The sequence below is a fragment of the Toxotes jaculatrix genome, chromosome 15, assembly GCF_017976425.1.
Source record: "Toxotes jaculatrix isolate fToxJac2 chromosome 15, fToxJac2.pri, whole genome shotgun sequence".
In the NCBI taxonomy this organism is placed as follows: Eukaryota; Metazoa; Chordata; class Actinopteri; family Toxotidae; genus Toxotes; species Toxotes jaculatrix.
The window spans coordinates 4,046,812-4,067,313 of NC_054408.1; the positions used below are offsets into that span (position 1 = coordinate 4,046,812).

The following is a 20,502-nucleotide window of genomic DNA, read 5'->3' on the forward strand; positions in this document are numbered from 1 at the left end:
CTGGCTGGTCACTGGAGAGTCTCACTTTTTGGTTTAATCAGATTGAAGTACAGTGTGTGATCAAAATCATCAGCCACACTTTACATCCACTAAAATTATTTTTTGATTGAAATTATTTAATTTAAATTAAAAAAAATCTGATTTGGAAGGAAAAAAAAAAACTTCCAACTGTGGTGTGAAATCTAATAAAGCAGTGCACTGAATTACAAACCACAGTTTCTACAGTTAGATTTCATGTACAGCAGACACCCTCATCCAGAGTGACCTCACAGTATGAGACCAATGAAACCCCTAAATCACCTTAATTATGCAAAAGCAGCAGCGTGAAGGTCACAGGTCAGAGCTGCAGCTCACAAACAATTATCATGAACGATCAAAGATAAAAAGCAGCTCGAGACACGAAGCATGGAATTCAGAATGACTCAGAAAGGGTTTTCAAGGTGACACAATCTGAGTCCTCGCTCTGAATCCTCTGAGGCTCCTACATGAAGCTGAACAAAACAAATCCCAACGGGGCTGAGGGGAAGGAATCGCAAGCGGTACGTGAGGGTAAATTCATTTTCTCTCTCCACGGGCAAATATCTCATTCTCTGTTATCTTTTCATCTGTAGCTTTTCTGCAATGAAATTCTAATGCCACTTCATAAATCAAACAGTCTATTGTTTGAAAAACGAAAAAAGATGTCTCAAATATCTGTGTGCCAATAATGCAGACCAGATGAGGGGGCTGCTTTCATGTGCGGAGGGGTCTGGTGCTTTAGTACACTCCCGCCTGCCCCCTCCTCCCGTCCACAAATGTTATATATGATAATTCAGAAACTGAGAGAAAGGGAGAGGAATCGAGAGAAAGGAGAGACCGAGAGCGAGCGGAAGGAAAGAAGGTACAAGGAAACGAAGAGAGTGAGGATGAAACTCGTGTGAGGAGAAGAGAGCAAAGGCTTGCCTTCATTGACAAGATCGAACATGTTTAATAATATCATTAGGTGTATCAAGACGAGTAACATGATTTTTGACTACATTGTCAGCAGCCAATAGGAAAGCTCTCTCTGGCTTACATCAGCACACCGGTAGTGAGAATGCAGCTGATGCAACAGCTGACAGAGGACGGAAGTGTGCGCTGTTTGCAGTCACCCACTTCGTCAGTGACGGAAAACAGCATGGCATCCTCTCTGTCCCTGTCGGCGATCCATGTGTGTGGTGTGTTGTGTGGTCAGTGTGTATGTGCTGCGCTGTCTTTGTGAAGTTTGCGTTTGTGACAGGAAGAGGAAGGCTAAGATTCAACATAAAGAATCCTGTTTGAGTCTTAAAAGGTGTGATGCTGCATGACTCGCTGTCCTCACTGAGACACATAGTGTGTGGGAATGTGGAATAAAAATCCATGACTTCAGACAGAGTGTTAATAACCCGTGAGCATGGATTTGGTGATTTGCAGGTCAAAAGATGTCTAGACGTCTAGGTTAAAAGAGGCTAAATTACATGTAACCATTGTTCCAACTGCATTTTATGACTATAGTATATTTCAGTCTGAAGCAGGTCCTAACTATGTGCTGAAATAAGTTTTATGGTTCTATGTTGCCCATCTAAGAAAAAAAAAAGATTCAGACCATATAAAGGGGACACAACACAAACTCAATAGCATTCACAAGCTTCAACTCTTCAGCCATGACAGGATGTGTGTCAGCAGCACAAATCCTAACGGACTTCCTCATCATGTGAAAGAGTGGCTGATAATTTACAGTTAAGATTAAAGGTGGATGTGTATCCATACGGTGGAGGGTCACAGCGTGGCAGTGGTACGTAGCTACGTCATATGTCGCTGTAACTACAAGTTGGAGCAACGGTGGCTACAGAGACACCAGGGACTGTGACAGGTCTGCTTGATGCTGATCTATTAATTAATTCCTACTTCTTGTTTCTGGTTTATATTTTCATGCATGAACAGTGTTATTTGCATGTTGAGACTTCATGAGCATTTCATGAGATGAATGAGACAACGACAGAAATGAAGAGAGTGGTGTACAAGGGGACCCCCATCAACCAATGACTCTCTGTCTCTGTGCTGCAGATCTGAATTGTTCCACTTGGCAACAGACAAAGCAGCTGTTTTTATATAGAGCAGCATCTGGTGCTAAGTGCTATCTTCAGAGGATTATTTCCATATTAAAGGTCACAAAAAAAAAGAGATACGATTTTTGTGGGCAGCATGAAAAAGACTACAATGGGCCAGATTGCGTGGCTGCTCAGTTGGTAAACAGATGCTGTGATACTGTACCTGTTTCTGCCAGAGTCCCGGAAACCTTTGGCGAACGGGTTGCGGTCGATCTTTAGTCTGGTGATCTGCAAACAAGAAGCTTAAAAATGAATTTGCGGCACTTCTTTCCAAAACACAAGTCATTGTTTCTATTTGTTTTCTTCATAAACCTTCAAGAAGGAAACATTATTGGTTCTTACTGTGCCATGTACTATTGCCAGTTGGCTCGAAAAATGGTTCGTTTTAGGTATTAAAGTGGAACTGATTACATTTGCAAGTTTCATAATGGTCAATTTAAGAATTTATAGAGACAATTGTAGTTATAAGAAAACTTTGAGATTGTATTTATTTGACTTTGTCTTATAAAAGTGATTGTAAAAGTAATTCTGAATTTGATCATATTTACATCAACGTGACAGGTGACTGGTAAAATTGGAAAAACATTCCTCAAATTCAGTCTCAAATTCTTTGCAGGAAAAAACAGGAAATTGCAAAATGACAAAAAAAAGATTTGAGGGGATTGCTTGAATTTGTGTTTACTCTTGTGATGACAAGATTGCAAATTTTTGTGAGTTGAATGATTAAAACCTCACAGTTTTCCTGTGAGGGCATAAAACGAGAGGTGCATACCTGTTGGTTCTGGTAGGCGGTGACAGTGGTGAAGACGGTCTCAGGGAAGCTGAAGGTCTTCACTCCCTCCCCGCTGGGCACAGGCTTGTTTGGGGACAGTTCGCTGCTGAAGTCCTTCCTGATGACATGAACACGAGGCTGATACTTGTGCATGGAGTGGAGGATGATCTGAAAGCACGAAAGGAAAGAAGGTGAAGTGCCGCTCCTATCATCGGTGCTAATGATGGTGTTGTCTTTGAAGGCTCATCTTAATCAATCCAGGTGGCATGATGTTGGAACAAAGTTGAACCCAAATCACAGAAGTTCAATTTTGATTAAAAAAAACAAAACAAAAACAACACTATTCCAGAAATGTGTGTCTCTCTGTGTGAATGTGTGTGTGTGTTAGAGTAATTGGGTTTGGTATGTTCAAGCTTTGTGGAAAAAAATTTGGAAAAAAAGCAGAAATGATGATGGATATCTTGCAACTTGAGAATAATTTTTAATCTGTTTTTGCTTGTAATAGACAGAGAAAACATGGAAAGTGCAGATTCTGGCGAAGGTACAACAAAAGATCTCTAACTTTTGACAGCTGGATCAGGTTTTGGTGAGGGTTCGGCACGCAGTTGTGAAATATCAGGGTTCAGAAGTGAGTTTCGTGAACGAAGACAACATAAGTAATACATCTCAAACCTGTATGTGCATGTGTGATTTTCCTCTCTGCAAACACATAATACATGCACCGCTTCACAACATCAATTAGCTGCACTGATTCTCTATCAGAGCTACATGACATCAAGCGGAAACTAAGTTCACACTGCGATGACGCTCGCAGGAGGGCCGAGGATTATTTCACAGTGGAGCGGAGGCGTCAGACGGTGTCGGCCCCAGCTTTGCCTCAGGGCCTCGGTCTGTTCTTGATTAATCTGAGAGTGAGAAAACCTCCCCAGAGCCGAACACCCCCGACCTCCCTTCTCTGCTACAACAGAGGGGGTCATTTCAAACCAGGGCCGTGGGGAGAAAAACAGCTCTGAGTATCAGAAACACTACATTTAACGTTCCAGACCTCGAATCCCACACCCAGGCAAAGACATACACACAGGGCTGCTGCAGATGCATGCTCTAATCTGCAATCCTAAATTTAAGAAAAAAAAATAGTGTCCATCAGTGTTGCTCAGCGTTCATTTCTGTGGTGTTTTGGTACACTGTACTCAGAGCTCACACGTCAGTCAAACTGTGTGGGCGGTGCTGGGCTGTCTTTTTCCTCGGGGGCTCGGTAAATGTTGCTCAAAATTGTGTTTCCCCTAAGAAACTCCTGGCTGCATGTCTCTGCATCAGTTTTTACAGAGAAGAAATATTTTGGGATTTTGTGGGTTGTTTCTCTGCTGCCATTCTTGCAATTGGCAAAACAGCATTTCGAAAAATCATAATTTCAATATAATGAGTGCAAATCAGGCAAAACTGTGTGTGTATATTTATATGTTACTTTATGTCCTTTTGACCATGATCATTTTATTATGCAAGTGAAGAGGCAGCCATAGGTGCTCAAGCAAAACCCAATCTTCTGTTTTTATTGAAGGTATAACTACCAGACAACAAGGGTTAAAACTGCAAATAGCAAAGCTTTCATGAAATTAACACAGGTTGAATCACAGTGATGTTTGAGCAATAGAGATTTCGCAGCTGACGCACACAGACACAGCTGCTTTATGGCCCAGAGGAGTCATGCTTTTAGTCCCTAGCAGACCTGAGGTGATGTAAAGTCAAAGCGGATCACACATCGGCACACTGAACTCACAACGTGTAACTCAGAGAGCAGCCAGAGGATCTCAGCTGACACTTGTTCACACTCAAATACAATTAGGCTAAATAAGTTTTCCTTTGTTTTCGTTGCCATGGTAAGGAATGATGTTCTTTTTTGTAGATTTTTGATTTTCAAACATAGCTAATGATACTTTAATGGCCAGAAACATTTAGGGATCAAAACAATTAATCAAAGCCTGCGGCTGAAACTCTTTGGGACGGTCCAGCCTGCTTCAGCATTTTATTAGATTTTCCCATAGACCAGCAGGGACAGACAGGAAATAAACAACAGGCGAGAGTGACAGCATGAAGCGGATCTGAACCCATGTGGACAAAGACTAACAAGTCCAGCCGGGCACGAGGTGCCCCGGGGACAAAAACGAGTGCTATTAGCTTACAGTATGAGAAAGAACACAAAGCCTGCAAATGCTGCTGGAGGCAAAAAAATATGTGCATATGTGAAACTCACAAAGTGATGCATCACAAATAATAATAATCTTTTACTATAATGTGATATAAACATAGGGGGAGTATTTTCACTTTTGATACTTTAAGTGCATTTTGTTGATATTACTTCTGTACGGTGGTAACAAGTGTTTGTGCATTGTTGTAATGTTATTTCGTATTGAGGAAAGGATCTGGAAACTTGACCACAATGGAAATAAGCCACTGTGCTTTATTGTGTTTTTATCTTCGATGATTGTAACCACAGCAGTGCGGAGTTATAGTGTATTTTTAATCAGCAAATAAAATCATGCAATCGATCATAATCGTAATAATGATAAACGTATCATATTTTATGAGCTGATAATTATGTTTTGTATGTAAAGTTGGTTAATAAGGTCAAGTCAATTAATCTGCAAAAGAGCGGGTAGCTGTCGTTAAACAACATTTCCCACTGAATTGTAGTGGGGTGAAAGTATTAATCAGCATTAAATGGAAATATTCAAGTACTGTAGAGTACAAGTACCTCAAAACTGCAGTAGTTTATCGCTGTCCATGCTTATTTATTATTTTAGTTTTTGTTTGCTTTTTGTACAGAGGAGAGAGCAAATAAATATCTGTTTAACATCAGATGCTTTAACTAGAACACTTTTAAAATGTAAAATTGTATGTCTCGTCTCTGTATGACGAATTTTCTTTGGTACTAATGCAGTTATCCGTCAAACAAATCTCTCTGCAAATCTCATCACACAATCACACACTCGTAGAGGCACTGTTTATCAGTCTGGAGGACGATGTGCTGTCTGAGACACAATAAATATTGTTTTTTCACACAGACTCTGCTTCTGTTGTGCACTGTGACGCATGTGATTCATGACAAGTATGGTGTCTGTTTCTGATGAGGCAGACAATTCACAACACCACAAGTCAGGAGGATGAGTGAGAAGTGGTGAGGTTTCCCACACAGGAAGCTCCAAAATTAATTTCCTTTGGCCTCTAAACCCCTCCAGGGAAACAAAGCCCTTAAACTGAGCAGCGGGAGAGGAAAGACAACCTCCCCTCGCTCTGAGAGAGCACTGCATATGAATCCGCGCCCACCAACACCCATATGTTATTACATTTGTCACCACTGAGCTGATGTGATCATCTGCAGAGCGGTGACAGAGCAGGAACCTGCCAGCCCCTCGCAGCTCAGTACGCTAAACTGCATGCCGCCATTTTGTCACAGTACTGGAAACATCTCTGTCATGGCGCCATCGCTACACCGCTTTTCAAATCATCGCGTCACCTAACGTCCCCCGCAACAATGGCAAGCTCTGATGAGAAAATGATTTGTAGCAGCTCCCCGTGCTCTTTTCAACGGTATCTCAGACCGCAGCGATCAAAGCAGCCTCGTCTATAACAGCTCAGCAGTCATGGCAGGAGGCATCGTGCGATCTTCCACCGTTTCGACATTCAGATTATGTGATAGAAAAGGCAGCACATCCTCTCCTGTTTGCACCAACTTTCTGTCAGCTAATAAAAGTACATGGGAGTCATACGGATGCGAGACAGTCCTGGCCTTGCCATTTTTCACATTTTTATGACACCTACACTTTGCAAAAGTGTAAAATTTACAGACTCCAATGCACCATTACCTCATGATTTAAAACCAGTTTGGTTGGGGTTGGTGATAAAAACATTGGTAGTGTGAGCTAAAATATGTTCGTCATTGTCTTTGAGGATGCATTGATCAATTACTGGTCACTAAGGGACAGAAAAACATGAAAACAAGCTCACAGATCCACAACCATATCTTGGGCTTTTAAGATTGTTGCCTCTTTACACGTCCATCAGACACTAAGCGATATTCATGTTCATTTGCAGCTCTGATTCCTGTGTCTTATCCAATACGCAAGCTTCTTTTTGACTCAGGTATGCTCTCCACCAACTCCTGATAAAAATAACTTGGTCGTTAGCTTACTAACTCTAGATTTCCGACCATGTTTACCAGCCACTCAGTAACTTAATGCACAGGTTTTGTAAGAGCTTTACTGCAGGTACACCCTTTGTGGGAAATAGCTAACTAGGCTGAAGCTGCACAAAAACAGTTTGGTCATTTTTATATTATTCATATTAATATTTTGCAAAGTATTTTTGCAGCTTTCACTGTAGGTTTAAACATAAGGGGCAAATCAATGCTAATAATCAAAGGCTAACACAGTTTTCCATCATCTAATGTTGTCCCTTTCCCATGAAACCCATTTCTAACTATAGAGAAGTATAAAGTGCAAATAATGGACTCACTTTAGCCTGCTGCCCACTTGCTGATTATACATAAAGCAGGCAGTAAATCAAACAAATTGTGGTCTAACTTGTTGCATTACAGTTAAATATTTAACCTACGGAACCCACATTACACATTTAGAGCAGCCAAGAACCAATAAGAGACTTACTTTAGCTCACCACCTCTGTTACTGACTGGATACAAGCAAGGCAGTAAATTAGACAGATTGTGGTCAGACTTAAATTTTAGCTCAGTGGTGTGGCTGCTGGAGCGTACTACAAATCAAATTCAGACATTAAGTGCCTTTAACGAAACCGTTTCATTACAAAATGCTTTACAGAGCCATGACGGAAATTAATATTACATATTTAAACAGAGGCATGGGTTCAAATCCCAGTTCTCTAATATTTCTCCATGCTAATCCAGAGACCTAATAATATTCAGTCAGGATGGACCATCTTCAAAAAGAGTGTGGGAGGGTAGTGTGTGGCAGACTGTCATGCACTGAAGAAAATCAGTTCAGAGCAGGTCTCATGGCTCCGTGAGTCATGAAAGCATGAAGTCCATGAAGAACCGTGTCAACTTTCCTGTAGAGCAAACGCATCAAAAACACTTCTATCCAAAAAGCCTCACAGCTCCAAGAGTGGATTCATTCCTGCAGCACCCTGGAGTGACATGAGGTTTAAAGCACAAAAAATGAAACTAATGAATCACAGCTTGAACATTTAAAGCAAAAGCGCTGCAGCTGAAATAGCTACCATCTTTTTTCTTTCTTCTTTTTTTTTTTTTTTTAACAGGACTGCACGCATAGTCAGCTCTGTTTTTAAATACTGACATCTGATTGATCTGTGGGTCCATGTTTAGTAACATGGTGCATTGGTCATCATGCAAACAACTCGTGAGCTGCATAAAGCCGCATAATCAACATTAAAATGTGAAATATTAAACCAGATTATCTGATGACTCCATCATTTAAAAATGATGGAGTCAGGAAAAACTCTTGTCTCTTTGTTCCCCCAACATAGGACATCACAATCACATATTTCTCCAGTGGTGGAATGTAACAAAGTATTTGTACTTCGTTACTGTACTTAAGTAAAAATAGTAATGCATACTTTTGATTTTACTCCATTACATTTTGCAGCAATTATCTGTACTTTCTACTCCACTACATTCCTACAATTTATGCCGTTACTCGTTACATGTTAAGAACATAATCTTGCATGAAAAAAAAATAGACTGATTGCGTTGAGGCCTCGTTTGCCATTGCCAAACAATCAAGTGGCTCTGTTACCTCCACTGATGGCAGAGCGCGCATTAGCAGCACGAGCTGGTGTACTGGCCTGATTCCGGCGAGAAGAAACGACATGTAACATCAACATGAAGCCAGAGCCAACACCGGCTGACCGTGAGCCTGAGCCCGAGCCCTGCAGCTCAGAATGAGACCGCCATCTTTGGCTGTATTTAAGCAGGTGTTGTATAGTTGCTTGTGAGCAGTGACATAGGCAGAGGCATAAATCAGTATATCTACTTTCTTTATCAAAATTTGGGGGCGCAGTACATTAAGAGTGCAGCTTTGGACTTTGGACCAGCCTGAGATCGGAAGGTCGTGGGTTCGATCCCTTGACCAAGCGCAAAAAAAACGGATGGTTAGACCGGTGGTGGTAAAGGATCTGTTCGGATCCTCAAAGAATCTAAATATGATCTTGAGTCACTTACAGATGCTTAGATGCTGATGTAAATGTTTCTTCACAACATGTTCATGGTAGCAACATGTAAAAGAATTCAGCAGCTGAGATGTAGTGAAGATAAACAGGAAAGATTTTTGCTTACGTGTCCCTGGTCGTCCAGCTCGTTGTTGGTGAGTTTGAGCTTGTCAAAGCTGACCACCTGCCTCATCCAGGTGTCTCCTGAGGCCAGGGAGTCTGGGTGGATGTAGACCCGCGGAGGCACCGGGGAGTCTGCGTTTCCTGCCACCATCCACTTAGAGCTGTGGTACACATACCTGGAAGACAAGAAACTAGCTCTTAAGCATCAGAAAATGAGGTGTACCAAGAGTTAAGTGACTGAGAACAAAATTTGGTTTGTCCCATGATGAGCCCCAACAGATAAAGTAGATGGTCAGTACCTGTGACCTACACAGCTGAAACTTTGCAGACCATAAACCCAGAATGTGACCAGAAAAAAATGTACTTTATATTGTGGGAAAAATGATCTGGTCACAGTATTTTCTATTGTACAGATTTTTTTTATTGTTTTTCTTGCTTCATATTTGAATTAGTAAAACTTTTTATGATGCATATTTAGTTAGTTTTCAGTTGCTTTTTAGTGAGTTTGTGTAACTGTAAAGGGTCGGTCATGATATCACGTGAAGACAGGACATTTGTCCTTGAGCAGTTTGCAGGAAGATGAGGCTCCTCTGTCTCCTGCATTGCCAAAGTGTCAGAGGTCAACTGTGTGCTCTTAAATTTGAGTTATTTGAAAAGTCAGTGCAAACTGGAAAAGCACAATACCATCCTGAAACAAATTTCATTTTCCTCTCCCCCATGTATCACTCTGATTTCTTTTGCTTCTCCAAAAGCATTCGCTAATAATGTTTTTGTTCCACAGAAGGTTAGTTAAAGCTCCAGGACTAATATTCCTAATGACTTCACTGTTTTGAAAACTCATTTGAATCGCTGAGGTTACTTCAGGGTTGAACGCCTCTGCTTCTTTCACTACGCTGGAAAACAAACTCCAAACACTCGGCCACGTTGCCACAACACCGGCTTTTAAAACTCATCTGTTGTTTCTTCATGGTGCTTGAAATTTCTAACAAGAGCAACATAAAATAGTCCATATGCACTCACACACTCTGCTGTATAGTTTCAATTAAGCAAACCCATAATATTTGATGATGTTGTGTGTGAGTTTGGGTACAATGGGGTGTCCCACCCATTAAACAGCAGGGAGAGAGAAGAAAACGAAAAGGAAGGAGAGAGTTAGAGAAAGAAAATTACTTTTACCCTCATTTTTAAAAACAAGTCCACAAACCACCAGTCTGAAAAATAAACAACAAAAGTAACAGGAAAAGAAAGGCTGGAAGGAAAAGAGAGGGAAGGGAAAAAATGCAAGAGAGGAAGAAAGAAAGAAGGAAAGAAATGCATGGACAGAGAAAGTGAAGTCAGATAAAGAAAATCAACCATCAAGAGGGATAAAAGAGAAAATGAGAGAGAAAAGAAAGGTAGAACGGGAGAGGAAGAGGAGAGAGAGAGAGAGAGAGACATAACACACATAAAACACAGAATGGGAGAGAGAGACAGAGAGTAAATGGAGGAGAGAGAGTGTGAAGCACAGCTGTTTGCCTTTAGTTCTGGCCATGCGCTCAGTTTGAAAGTGTTTTATCTGCAGCGTCTCTGCCAAAGTCATCACTCACTCCAGAAACATGGACAAAACTCTCATTTGGTCCTTTTGTTATTGCCACAAAGGGCTGCACCACCCCTTTACACATACACACACACACACACACGCTCATAAAGCATAAGTATACAGTAAGTACATTCAAATAAAAGCAAAAATACATACTCAGCCTCTTTCTGCCACAGCAAACACAAATGAATGCACACATTTAAAAAGCATCGGGGGCGTTTCTAAGGATGTTGGCAAACACCCTCTGGCAGCCATACTGGAGGTAAAGTCAACTCTTTGTCACTGTAAACAGCTTCACTATGTTTCCAACATTGCATTTGTTAACAAATCTACATTATTTCAACCATTCAGACTCACTAGGTGGGTTTCGATCCAAACTTAGTGCAAGGTTTAACCAAATTTTGAGAAATTCAGCAACAGAAAATGCTTGTTTGTCAAGATAAACAGATGGTAGCCCTAATTCACTGCAGCAGAAGAGGGTGAAACAAGATGATGCAATCACAAGAGCGCCACTCACACTTCATATGGTGAAAAACAATGTAGAAAACATAATGAAGATGTGACATTTCTGTTTGTTTCATGTATTGATTTAAGCAACAGTCTCATTATCAGTCCACACAGATCTGAAGTTCTTGTCTCCCATCATGATTTATTCACTGAATCTGTTTCCTTTGCAATTATTTTTGATGATACATCAAATGTAAAAATGAATTTCCCGCATTTCCGCTTAAGTTTTTGTTTGTTTGTTTGTAAATTGAAAATACACATAAATACAGGAAGATGGAAACCCACCCACTGACACACGATCAGGTCTTAGGGCCACACTTCCCACTCATTTGCGCCGCCTGTCACTTTAAGAGAGTTGAAGTTTGTCCAAAGCCGTGTCCAAAATCACTCCCTCATTCACTCACTTCATTACTCCCTACATGATACACGCTCTCTATAGTTTATTGTGCGCAGCACATTGAGATTTTGGACACTTATGAATCATGATCATCAACACTGACACATGGAGTCACACAGCTGTACGATTTGAGTCAATAAAAAAAAACACACACATTCAGTTTTGGGACTTGCAAAGTGTCGTCCAGGACTCATCCACCGTCAGTGAATTTCACTGTTGAGCTCTCTATTCATTTTTGTTCAACAGCAGCAAACAAACAAACAACTCTTACGGAGACTAGTTAAAACCCATGGCTGCTGAGCTGCTAAATGCTCCACTGTGTTCACCAGTTAGTTGCTAGTTGCTAACTTTTCTGCCTGCTTGGCGGTATGGAAGATGTGTACTACTTTGGCCAAAGATGATGCCATGAGAGCAGTGAAAGTGAACCAACACAGTTTAGTTGTGTGCCGAACATAAAAAAAAAAAGATCTGAAGCGCACTGTAAAGCTCCATAAAGCCGAGGGAAGCTGTAACTCACACTATCACATAGTTCACACTGTCATGCGATACATCAATATCTTAAAAATATTGATTATAGCTACTTTAAGTTACAGGAGCTGGTTAGCTAAGGCAGGTCAATTCTATATATGCCAATATCAGAAATTTATCTTAAGGGTCTTTGCAATCTGTTCAGCATCCGACACCCTATCCTTTGATTCTCGATTCAGAGAATTAAAAAATCCCCCAAATACTCTTTTAACACAGAAACAAAACGTCCTGTTATTAACAATATACATCACTGAAAACACAGTGATGTGAAAAACGTATTTATTTACATGAAAATGTGTTTTCTTACTAATAAATGGTCACATTTTAGGTCAATGAACTACAAAAACACAACAGAACACTTAACTATTCTTAACTATTCTTTCCAGGTTTTTACTAAACAGTATCTAATAACATGCACACACACCTTCACACACACACACACACACACACACACACACACACACACATATATATATATATATATATATACACTCACAAAGGGTGCCAGGCGTTTCTGTAATTTCCTGTTTGGAGTGCTGTTTAGGGTTACGCTCGGCGTAGCAGGGAAAGTGTTAAGGAACGAGGAAACTTTAGCCCCAAACAGGACTGGAAATCTGATTAGTCCCCCCGCTTTCATCTTCCATAAATCTGCCATCTGGCACCGGCACAATCAATAAAGACTGGACTTTATGTGACACTCTTACTGGACAGATGGGGGAGGGAGGGGAGGGACGGGAGGGAGGGGAGGAGCGTGGTCTTTTCCCTTCTCAGCCAACACCAAACCGTACAGCTGACAAAACTGAACTGCAACGCACACTCTGAGTGTCTTTCTTTCTTTCTTTCTCTCACATATACACAATCACACCGACTGGGACAAACACACTTGTACTTTAAGGCACAAAACCCACACACAGAACTACACACAGCAAACAGAGAGCAAAAACAGCTCGCCAGTGTGTGTGTGTGTTTGTACGAGCGTGTGTGCGTTCCCAGCTCATCGCACATATATTCTCACACAGGCAGGCATGCACATAAAAACACACATTTACACACTCGCCAAAACCAGCCTGTATATTAGGTTACTGTACTGACCGAGTAAATATTGCTATTGAATTACCATTCAGCGTTGACTGGTGTGTGTGTGTGTGTGTGTGTGTGTGTGGGTTGGTTTGTAAGAGAAGACCATCAGCTTTGTGTGAACGTGTGAGTGTTCTTGAATTCTTATACTTATGAGGACCAAATGTCTTCACAAGGATGAATAAACGATGCCATTTGGCCAGTTTTCAGACTCAGGTTAGAGTTTAAAGGATAAAAGTTTGAATAAGTTTAGGATAAAGTTGGTTTCAGTTCAGGTTGGAACAGTGTTTGTCCTCACAAAACACTGATAAAAATTCCTGTGGGTGTGTTTCTGTGTCTTTTATCCCTTTTGAATGTGTTTCTAATTTTAAGCGGGTACCTATGTGTGTACACATTCTTCTGTTTCTGTATTTCCAAGACCAAATGTCCTCACAAACATAGTTAAATGAGCAAAAGTTGGAGTTTTTTTTTTTTTTTTCCAGCACTCACTTCAACGAATAACTGTCCTAAAACATATAACAGGACCTCTGGGTGTTTTTCGTGTGTGTTATATCCCCTTTTACTGTTGTTCATTTTGGGCGAGTATCCATGTGTGTTCTTCTACTTCTGTACTCATGAGGACCAAATTGGATTGAGGTTAGAATTAAGGTGAAACTGATTTAGAGTTAACAACCTGAGTTTAAAACCACATTTAGGCCAGGGTTACATTTGTTGGAGGAATGATTGTGTTCAGTGATTGTCCTCATGAGTATATATAGTGTGTTTTATCCCATACAAAGGACAAAATGTCCTCACTAGGATAGATAAACAATGGCATTTTGCGGGTCGTCACTTGCACTTACGACCAGAATTAGTGTTTATAGGATTATACTTTGATTTAAGATTAAATTTGGATTAGTTTAAAGTTAGTTAAGGCTTAACAACATGGGTTTAAGGTTACGATCAGGTTAATGGTAAGCTCATAGGATCAACTGCAGTAACACAGATGCATTTGGGCATTTCTTGTGTGTGTTTTATCCCTTTAGAAGAATGCATCTAATTGTCTATTGAGACCACTGTGTTTCTATACTTTCCACACACACAGACACACAAAAAAGCGACAATATCCTGCAGATTTTCACATCTACACAGTGTCAGTGTGACATAAGATCAGTGTTAGATTTAGGATTAGGTTTTGATTTAGATAAAGTGCATTTAGGATTAACAAGCTGGGTTTAAGATCAGGTTTAGGCCTGGGTTAGGTTTAGGTTAGAAACAGGGGTTTGTGGAATGACTGTATTGTATTCAGTGACTGTCCTCACATGTATAGCACAACATTAATGCCTGCATATGTGTTTGTGTGTGTTTTGCTCTTTGGAATGTGCTTATTATTCCATGTGCTATTTCTATTTCTGGACTTATGAGTACCAAATGTCCCCACAGAGATAGATTATAAAAAACACAAATGGTTTAATTTGATGTAATTTTCTCATTGGATTAAGGTTAGAAGTACATAGCAAAACATAAAGTTGTGCGAGTTTTATAAACTTTGAACATGCTTCTAATTGTGCGTAGGTACCTGTGTGTCTGTGTGTGTGTACGCTGACATTCTCTGACACAGAGTTGAGGGAATGAGGTATGTTGGAAGAGGCAGACAGCCTCCACATTCAGCGGCTTTAGCTCAGAGCAAACCAAGTGACTGTCCACATAAAAGAACCGTAATATATGGGGATTTAATGAGCACGGTACCAATGAGACGTTCCTAAAAAGGGGCAGGGAGCCCAAGCAAAGCAAGCTGATTCCAACAAAGACCTTATTTCCAGACCCCAAACTCCCCAGGACTGTGAGACACACCAGTGACAGCTCCCAGATCAGTTTGCAAAGCCCTGTGGTAAATCCCCCAGCCAGGAAGAAAATCCTATTTAATTTTACAAGATCTTCTGGCCATTAAAAATTCTCCATGATGTCTTGGTTCGCTGGTGGGTGAGCGTGGAGAGGCGGCAGGGCAGAAAGTCTGCTATGCTCTGGTGGAAAACTTTACATTAATAAACAACGACATGAAATGACAGATGCAGGAAGCCCGGATCAAATGCACACATTGCAGCAGTCACTTTATTTTTATTAATTGCTTGTTTTTATGCAGACTTGTGTCTTTGATTTCTTTCTGACTAACCTGTTTTTTGTCACAAATACGTCTGACTTGACTTGACATGAGGGGGGAAGAGCCTTTTGTCTGTTTCCTTCTGAGATGACAAGGTTTTGTTTTGCAGAGGGAGAGGGAATATATCTGTGGCACACTCAGTCTTTAATCAAATATTCACTCTCACATAGCAACGCATGAAAACAAAACTAACTCCCTGCAAACATGTTTTATGTCATTGAACTTTTTGCCTTAAAATATGCTCAGCAGCTGCCAAAAGAGGCCATTCAGGCCTTTAAAATACCGCTGATACATCTGATACACTATTGAGAACCCACGCACAACTCAACTGACCTTGTTACACAACTGTGTTTAAAGACAGTTATTTGTGTTACTTCACATGAAGTGAATTATTTTCATAATTTTCTAAATATATACATATATTTAGGGATAGTTTGGTCGACCAGGTGCTGTTGAGCTTCATTGCTGGACACGGTTATTTATTTGAATTTCAGATTTTGGAGAATGTGTAAATTTATTCTTCCCTCAAAGGTTTTTTACGTGTCCTGGAGTTGCAACAGCCTTAAAGAGCTGCTAACACTTTCTCACCATTAATCGGCAGTGGCACAAAAACCTTTAGAATGAAAGTGTGACAATGAAATAAATGATACGCTGCAAGAAGACATGAAAGACCTGCAGGCAAGGTTTACATCAAGATGCTATCAATACTCTTTGGATTATGTAAATTACAAGTATTTTATTTGTATATTTTAACTGTTATGTTTATATACACTGCAGTTGTAAACAAGCATCAAAAAACATTAATGCTACACTACTGAGTGAGCTGTCTTTGTGTATTAAAACTGTAAATCGTATGTAAAGTTAATAGCAAGTTCCATTTTTCTGCATTTTGACCACTAGGTTCCACTTTTCTTGCTTTCAGATGAGGTAAAGTTTGAGTATCTTTCATTTGTACTTCATGGATATGTCAAGTGATATTCTGCATTTTTTTCTTATTCCTTCATGCCAGAGCTCCATGAGGTGTATTGTTGTCCAAAAACTATTAAAATCACACCAGTGAGCCACAGCGCCGCACTGGGTGACATGTTTCCTTCATTAGTCCTTCACTAGGAAGAACATGGGCACTGTTCTTTTTTTCCTAATCACACCCACATACACTGTCCTGGTGCCTTAAATATTCAATAGAACACAGAATGTGTATTAATCCGCAGGTGAAAATAGTCCCCAACAAATGGACTTTTTACCCCAGTGTAACATTTACTTAAAACTAAAGTGCTCAGCTGTTTTAGGAAATTACGGGTAAGGACGGAAGTTGGATCATAAACTAATAAATTATCGGTCTTTGGTCTTTTCATGGGATTTATTGACAGTAAGCAAAGTTCATCCGTCCACTTCAATCTCATTTAAATAAATAAATAAACAAACAAACCTGAATTCCAACCTGTTTCCTCGCAGCTTCAGTACAAAAAAAAACACAGCAGCATCAGCTTTTAGAAGCTCTTACCAGTCAAACTATTTTACTCTGGGATATTCGCCACATTATCCCTTCATCACACAAAGCAACAGCCTGTATCTGCGTCAGTGTCCACGAAGCCATGCAAACCAACAGATACACAGGTAAACAATACGTTTTTCTCATCATCTGCATCTCACTTCCTCAATTTCTGTGTTAATGCCTGAAAAGATGAAACCGAGCCACAAAAGTAAAACTTATACAGTCAACCACTACAACGGCAGGTACATATGCAGCATTGCAAACTTTCTTTCCAACTTTTTTTTTTTCTCGTTTCCGTCATTAGACATGAATGTTGAGAGTTATCCTATTTGCAGGCAGAATCTGGCTCTGCTGCTCAGCCAGTGGGATGATGATGAATACATTTCAATCTCCTCTCTCTGGCTCTGACTTCAGGGACTAGTACCGTGGGCCAGGATATCAGTCTTATTGCATATCCAGAGAGATCCATCACATACAAGCTTTACTCCAGCACATGCACGCTTTAATCACTTTCGCTTCACTTCATGGATGCAAGTGATGGGAGTAACTGCTTTCAATGCATTGCCGAGAAAAACACAGCAGTCGCGTAACAGTTACGAGAAATCTGAAAAATGAAAAATGCTGGAGTATCTTTGTTGAGTCCAAATCCTGTTACGTACGAGCACGACATGAGAAACGGCATGAAGATGAGAACCATCCAACTTGGTCAAAATGTGTATGCTCGCTCTGACGTTTGAAAATCATCCAAGAAAACATCGCTTTGTGTCCAGATGCAGCAGCCTCGCTCATGCAGATATGACTGTGCATGTGTTTATTATGTACAGCTGTGCATTTATTAAATGAAGTTCTGAAGGCTGATGCTGCTATTTTCAGACTGAAGTGGCCAAAAGCTGTGCTGGTGCGCAGCATCTGTACATCTGACATTTTTTCATGCTTATGAAAAAATACAATTACTCAGCGTTTTTGCCACAGCTTAAATGTTGTTGTGGCCAAAAAAGCATTTGAAACAGCATTCAGACCGTCATAGGACATTAAACTCCCCACTGAAAACCAAAAGAATGAAATCATTTTGGTTTAACAGCAGTTTGGTAAAGAAGCTCTGGGTTATATTTCTGCATTTGGAAGGCGAGTAAAACGGACGGGAACATCAGGTCAGCACTGTTTCCTGTTCAGAGAGGACCCTCCACTCTGGACAACACTGACAAGCTGGTGTCTGGTGTGTTACATGGCACAGTCACTCACGTCCATTCATGTACTTGTGTGTGAGGATGGTACCTGTATCTCTTGTTGTCCACAGGCACAATGTCCATGGCGATGTAATACTGCTGATGAGGGTCCAGACCTGCGATCTTTACTCGCATGGCGGGAAACATCCTCCTGAAGGAGACACAGCGACACACAGCAGGACTGAAAAATCTGATGGAGTAATGCTCATTTCTCCTTCTTCCCTTCTGTGGTAAATTAATCAAAAGAGACTGTTACCATTAAAAAAAAAAAAAACTCTGCAAATAACACATGTCCAAAAACCCACCATTACCATTAGAAATAAGACTGATGAACTCTGTCAGCTGCTGACACTCTGTCAGTGTCAGCAGCTGTTACATGGCAGACTGACCCACAAAACACATTCAAACTGTGTTCAATTCATTTCAGAGACTTTAAAAGGCATGTACAGACAACTCAGCTCAAATCAAAATTCTGATCTCATGTCGGTTCTCTGCAGCTGTGGTCACGGAGGAACCTGAGGTGGACATCTACTGAAGCTTAGTGAGATTTTCCTTGTTTTCACAATAAGGGTTTTCACAATGACAAAAATAAATGCTGAGAAATACACTAATGAAGTAAAGCACCATGAAAACAAATATGTTAGAGGGAGAAAAGAATTATTTTTTCCATTGATTTGAGCTGTACGGTATGCCAGCTGGTGCACGCTCCCGTTTATTTTTAGATGTAAATAAATAGGTCTCCACCTCCTACATGTTTTCAGATGTCTAACATTTTGAATTAAAGGATTAACACCAATTAAAAATACTTAGTCATTAATTGTTGAAATAATGAGAAATGGAGTGAGATGACATTCATTTCAACGCCCTCACAACTGATGTAAACAGTTTTGTTTGTGCAGCACAGCAATCAGCCATCAGGCAGATACATGTTTAGACTGGAAGACATTTTTTAAATATTTGCTAAAAGTTTTTTACACATTGTTGAAAATTGTTTTGAAAATTGGTTCTGGCTGCATTTTTAAAATTCCCTACATTTTTATTTTGTTTATTTAATTTTTTTCTTTTTGCAGTGTATAAAGTGAAATATCTTTCGGTCAATCAGAGTTCTGTGTTTTGAGGAGTTACAGCCTTCACATCTATTTAATAAAATCAAACAAATCATGATAATTTCAGAAACCTCTTCAACATCATTATCCTGAATCTGAGCCCTTATCTGATCGCTGGCATCGCTCCTGGCTGGTGGATTTTATAAAATATCTAATAATGCATTGATTCATACTGAGGAATCTTTCCAGTCTCTCTGTCCAGCTCATTTTAGTCCCTTGAGCATTTCTATAATTTCCATCATTTTAGTGGAGTGAATTATTATGTTCCATATTCTCATGTCCCTGTGACCTCTGACCTTTGCAGTCCAGGAATTTGGGATTATTCTGCTTTTGTTGTCCTTATTTTGTCACAACACTTCAAAACAACTGTAAACGCTGTTTATATATAAAAACAGGAAGAAATGTATTTTTATCCTTAAAATATTTTTTTTTAGCAAACAGCTCATCCCGTTTGAATGCTGCAGACTAAAGCTCGAAGCTTAAACTGATGCAAACCTCATGAAAATTACAATCTGAAAAGTAAAGTGGGGGCAAAACGGCACCTATATTAAATAACGGTCTGTATATGAAGAGGGAAACATTTCAACTTAATTCCTCGCTTTACACTTCAAACGCTGCATTTTCCCCTTTTCATTTTGAGGTCGTAAATCCGGGCCAGCGTAATGAGAAAAGAGGGCTGTTTTCTTGCTTCCCTTCTCTTCTGGATTTATGGGCTTATTATGAGCAGGCCGTGAAATACACACGGCGACGGTCGTGTCCGCGTCCACTCCGCTTCAGCGCAAACAGATTGTGGCTCTATTTATGAGCTGATTACCAATTTAAGCCCAATTCATAAAAACAGCCGAGTATAGTCTGTAAGGAGTAGAAGAGGGCGACGTGAGAGCTTATTTCAATCTGAAGTCAGAGAAAAAGAAAAAACTGAAAAACAGCTTTTGGACTCATTTGAAGCTGCGCAGAAAAAAAAAACTAAAGAAAACAAAAGTCTGGTTTTAAAAGTTGAGCAACAAAACAAAACACGTTTAATAAGCTGGACTAAATCTACCACATACACTGCAAACAAATACACAAGTTTTACTAAACTAAAAAATATGCAATCAGATTATGCTGTGATGTTTTATTTTGACTTTATCCGCTGGTCTGAAAAGATGAGAGTGACCTGCTGCACCATCCTGCAAGAATAAAAAATATCCCACATATAAAGCGCGAGCCTGGACAAAGAAAATAAATTGACCTTGTACTAGAACTG

At 40.1% G+C, this 20,502-nt stretch overlaps 1 protein-coding gene across 2 annotated transcripts in view; it reads right to left on the minus strand.

Annotated features, from left to right (window-relative positions):
* tbx15 (T-box transcription factor 15) overlaps window positions 1-20,502 on the minus strand; it is a 36,759-nt gene that overhangs the window by 7,556 nt on the left and 8,701 nt on the right. For both annotated transcript variants that reach the window (XM_041057282.1, XM_041057283.1), the window contains exons 3-6: window positions 18,200-18,301; window positions 9,206-9,377; window positions 2,881-3,048; window positions 2,272-2,336 (exon numbers count right to left, since the gene is read on the minus strand). In XM_041057282.1, the coding sequence (XP_040913216.1) occupies window positions 2,272-2,336; window positions 2,881-3,048; window positions 9,206-9,377; window positions 18,200-18,301 (507 nt within the window). The remainder of the gene's footprint in view (window positions 1-2,271; window positions 2,337-2,880; window positions 3,049-9,205; window positions 9,378-18,199; window positions 18,302-20,502) is intronic.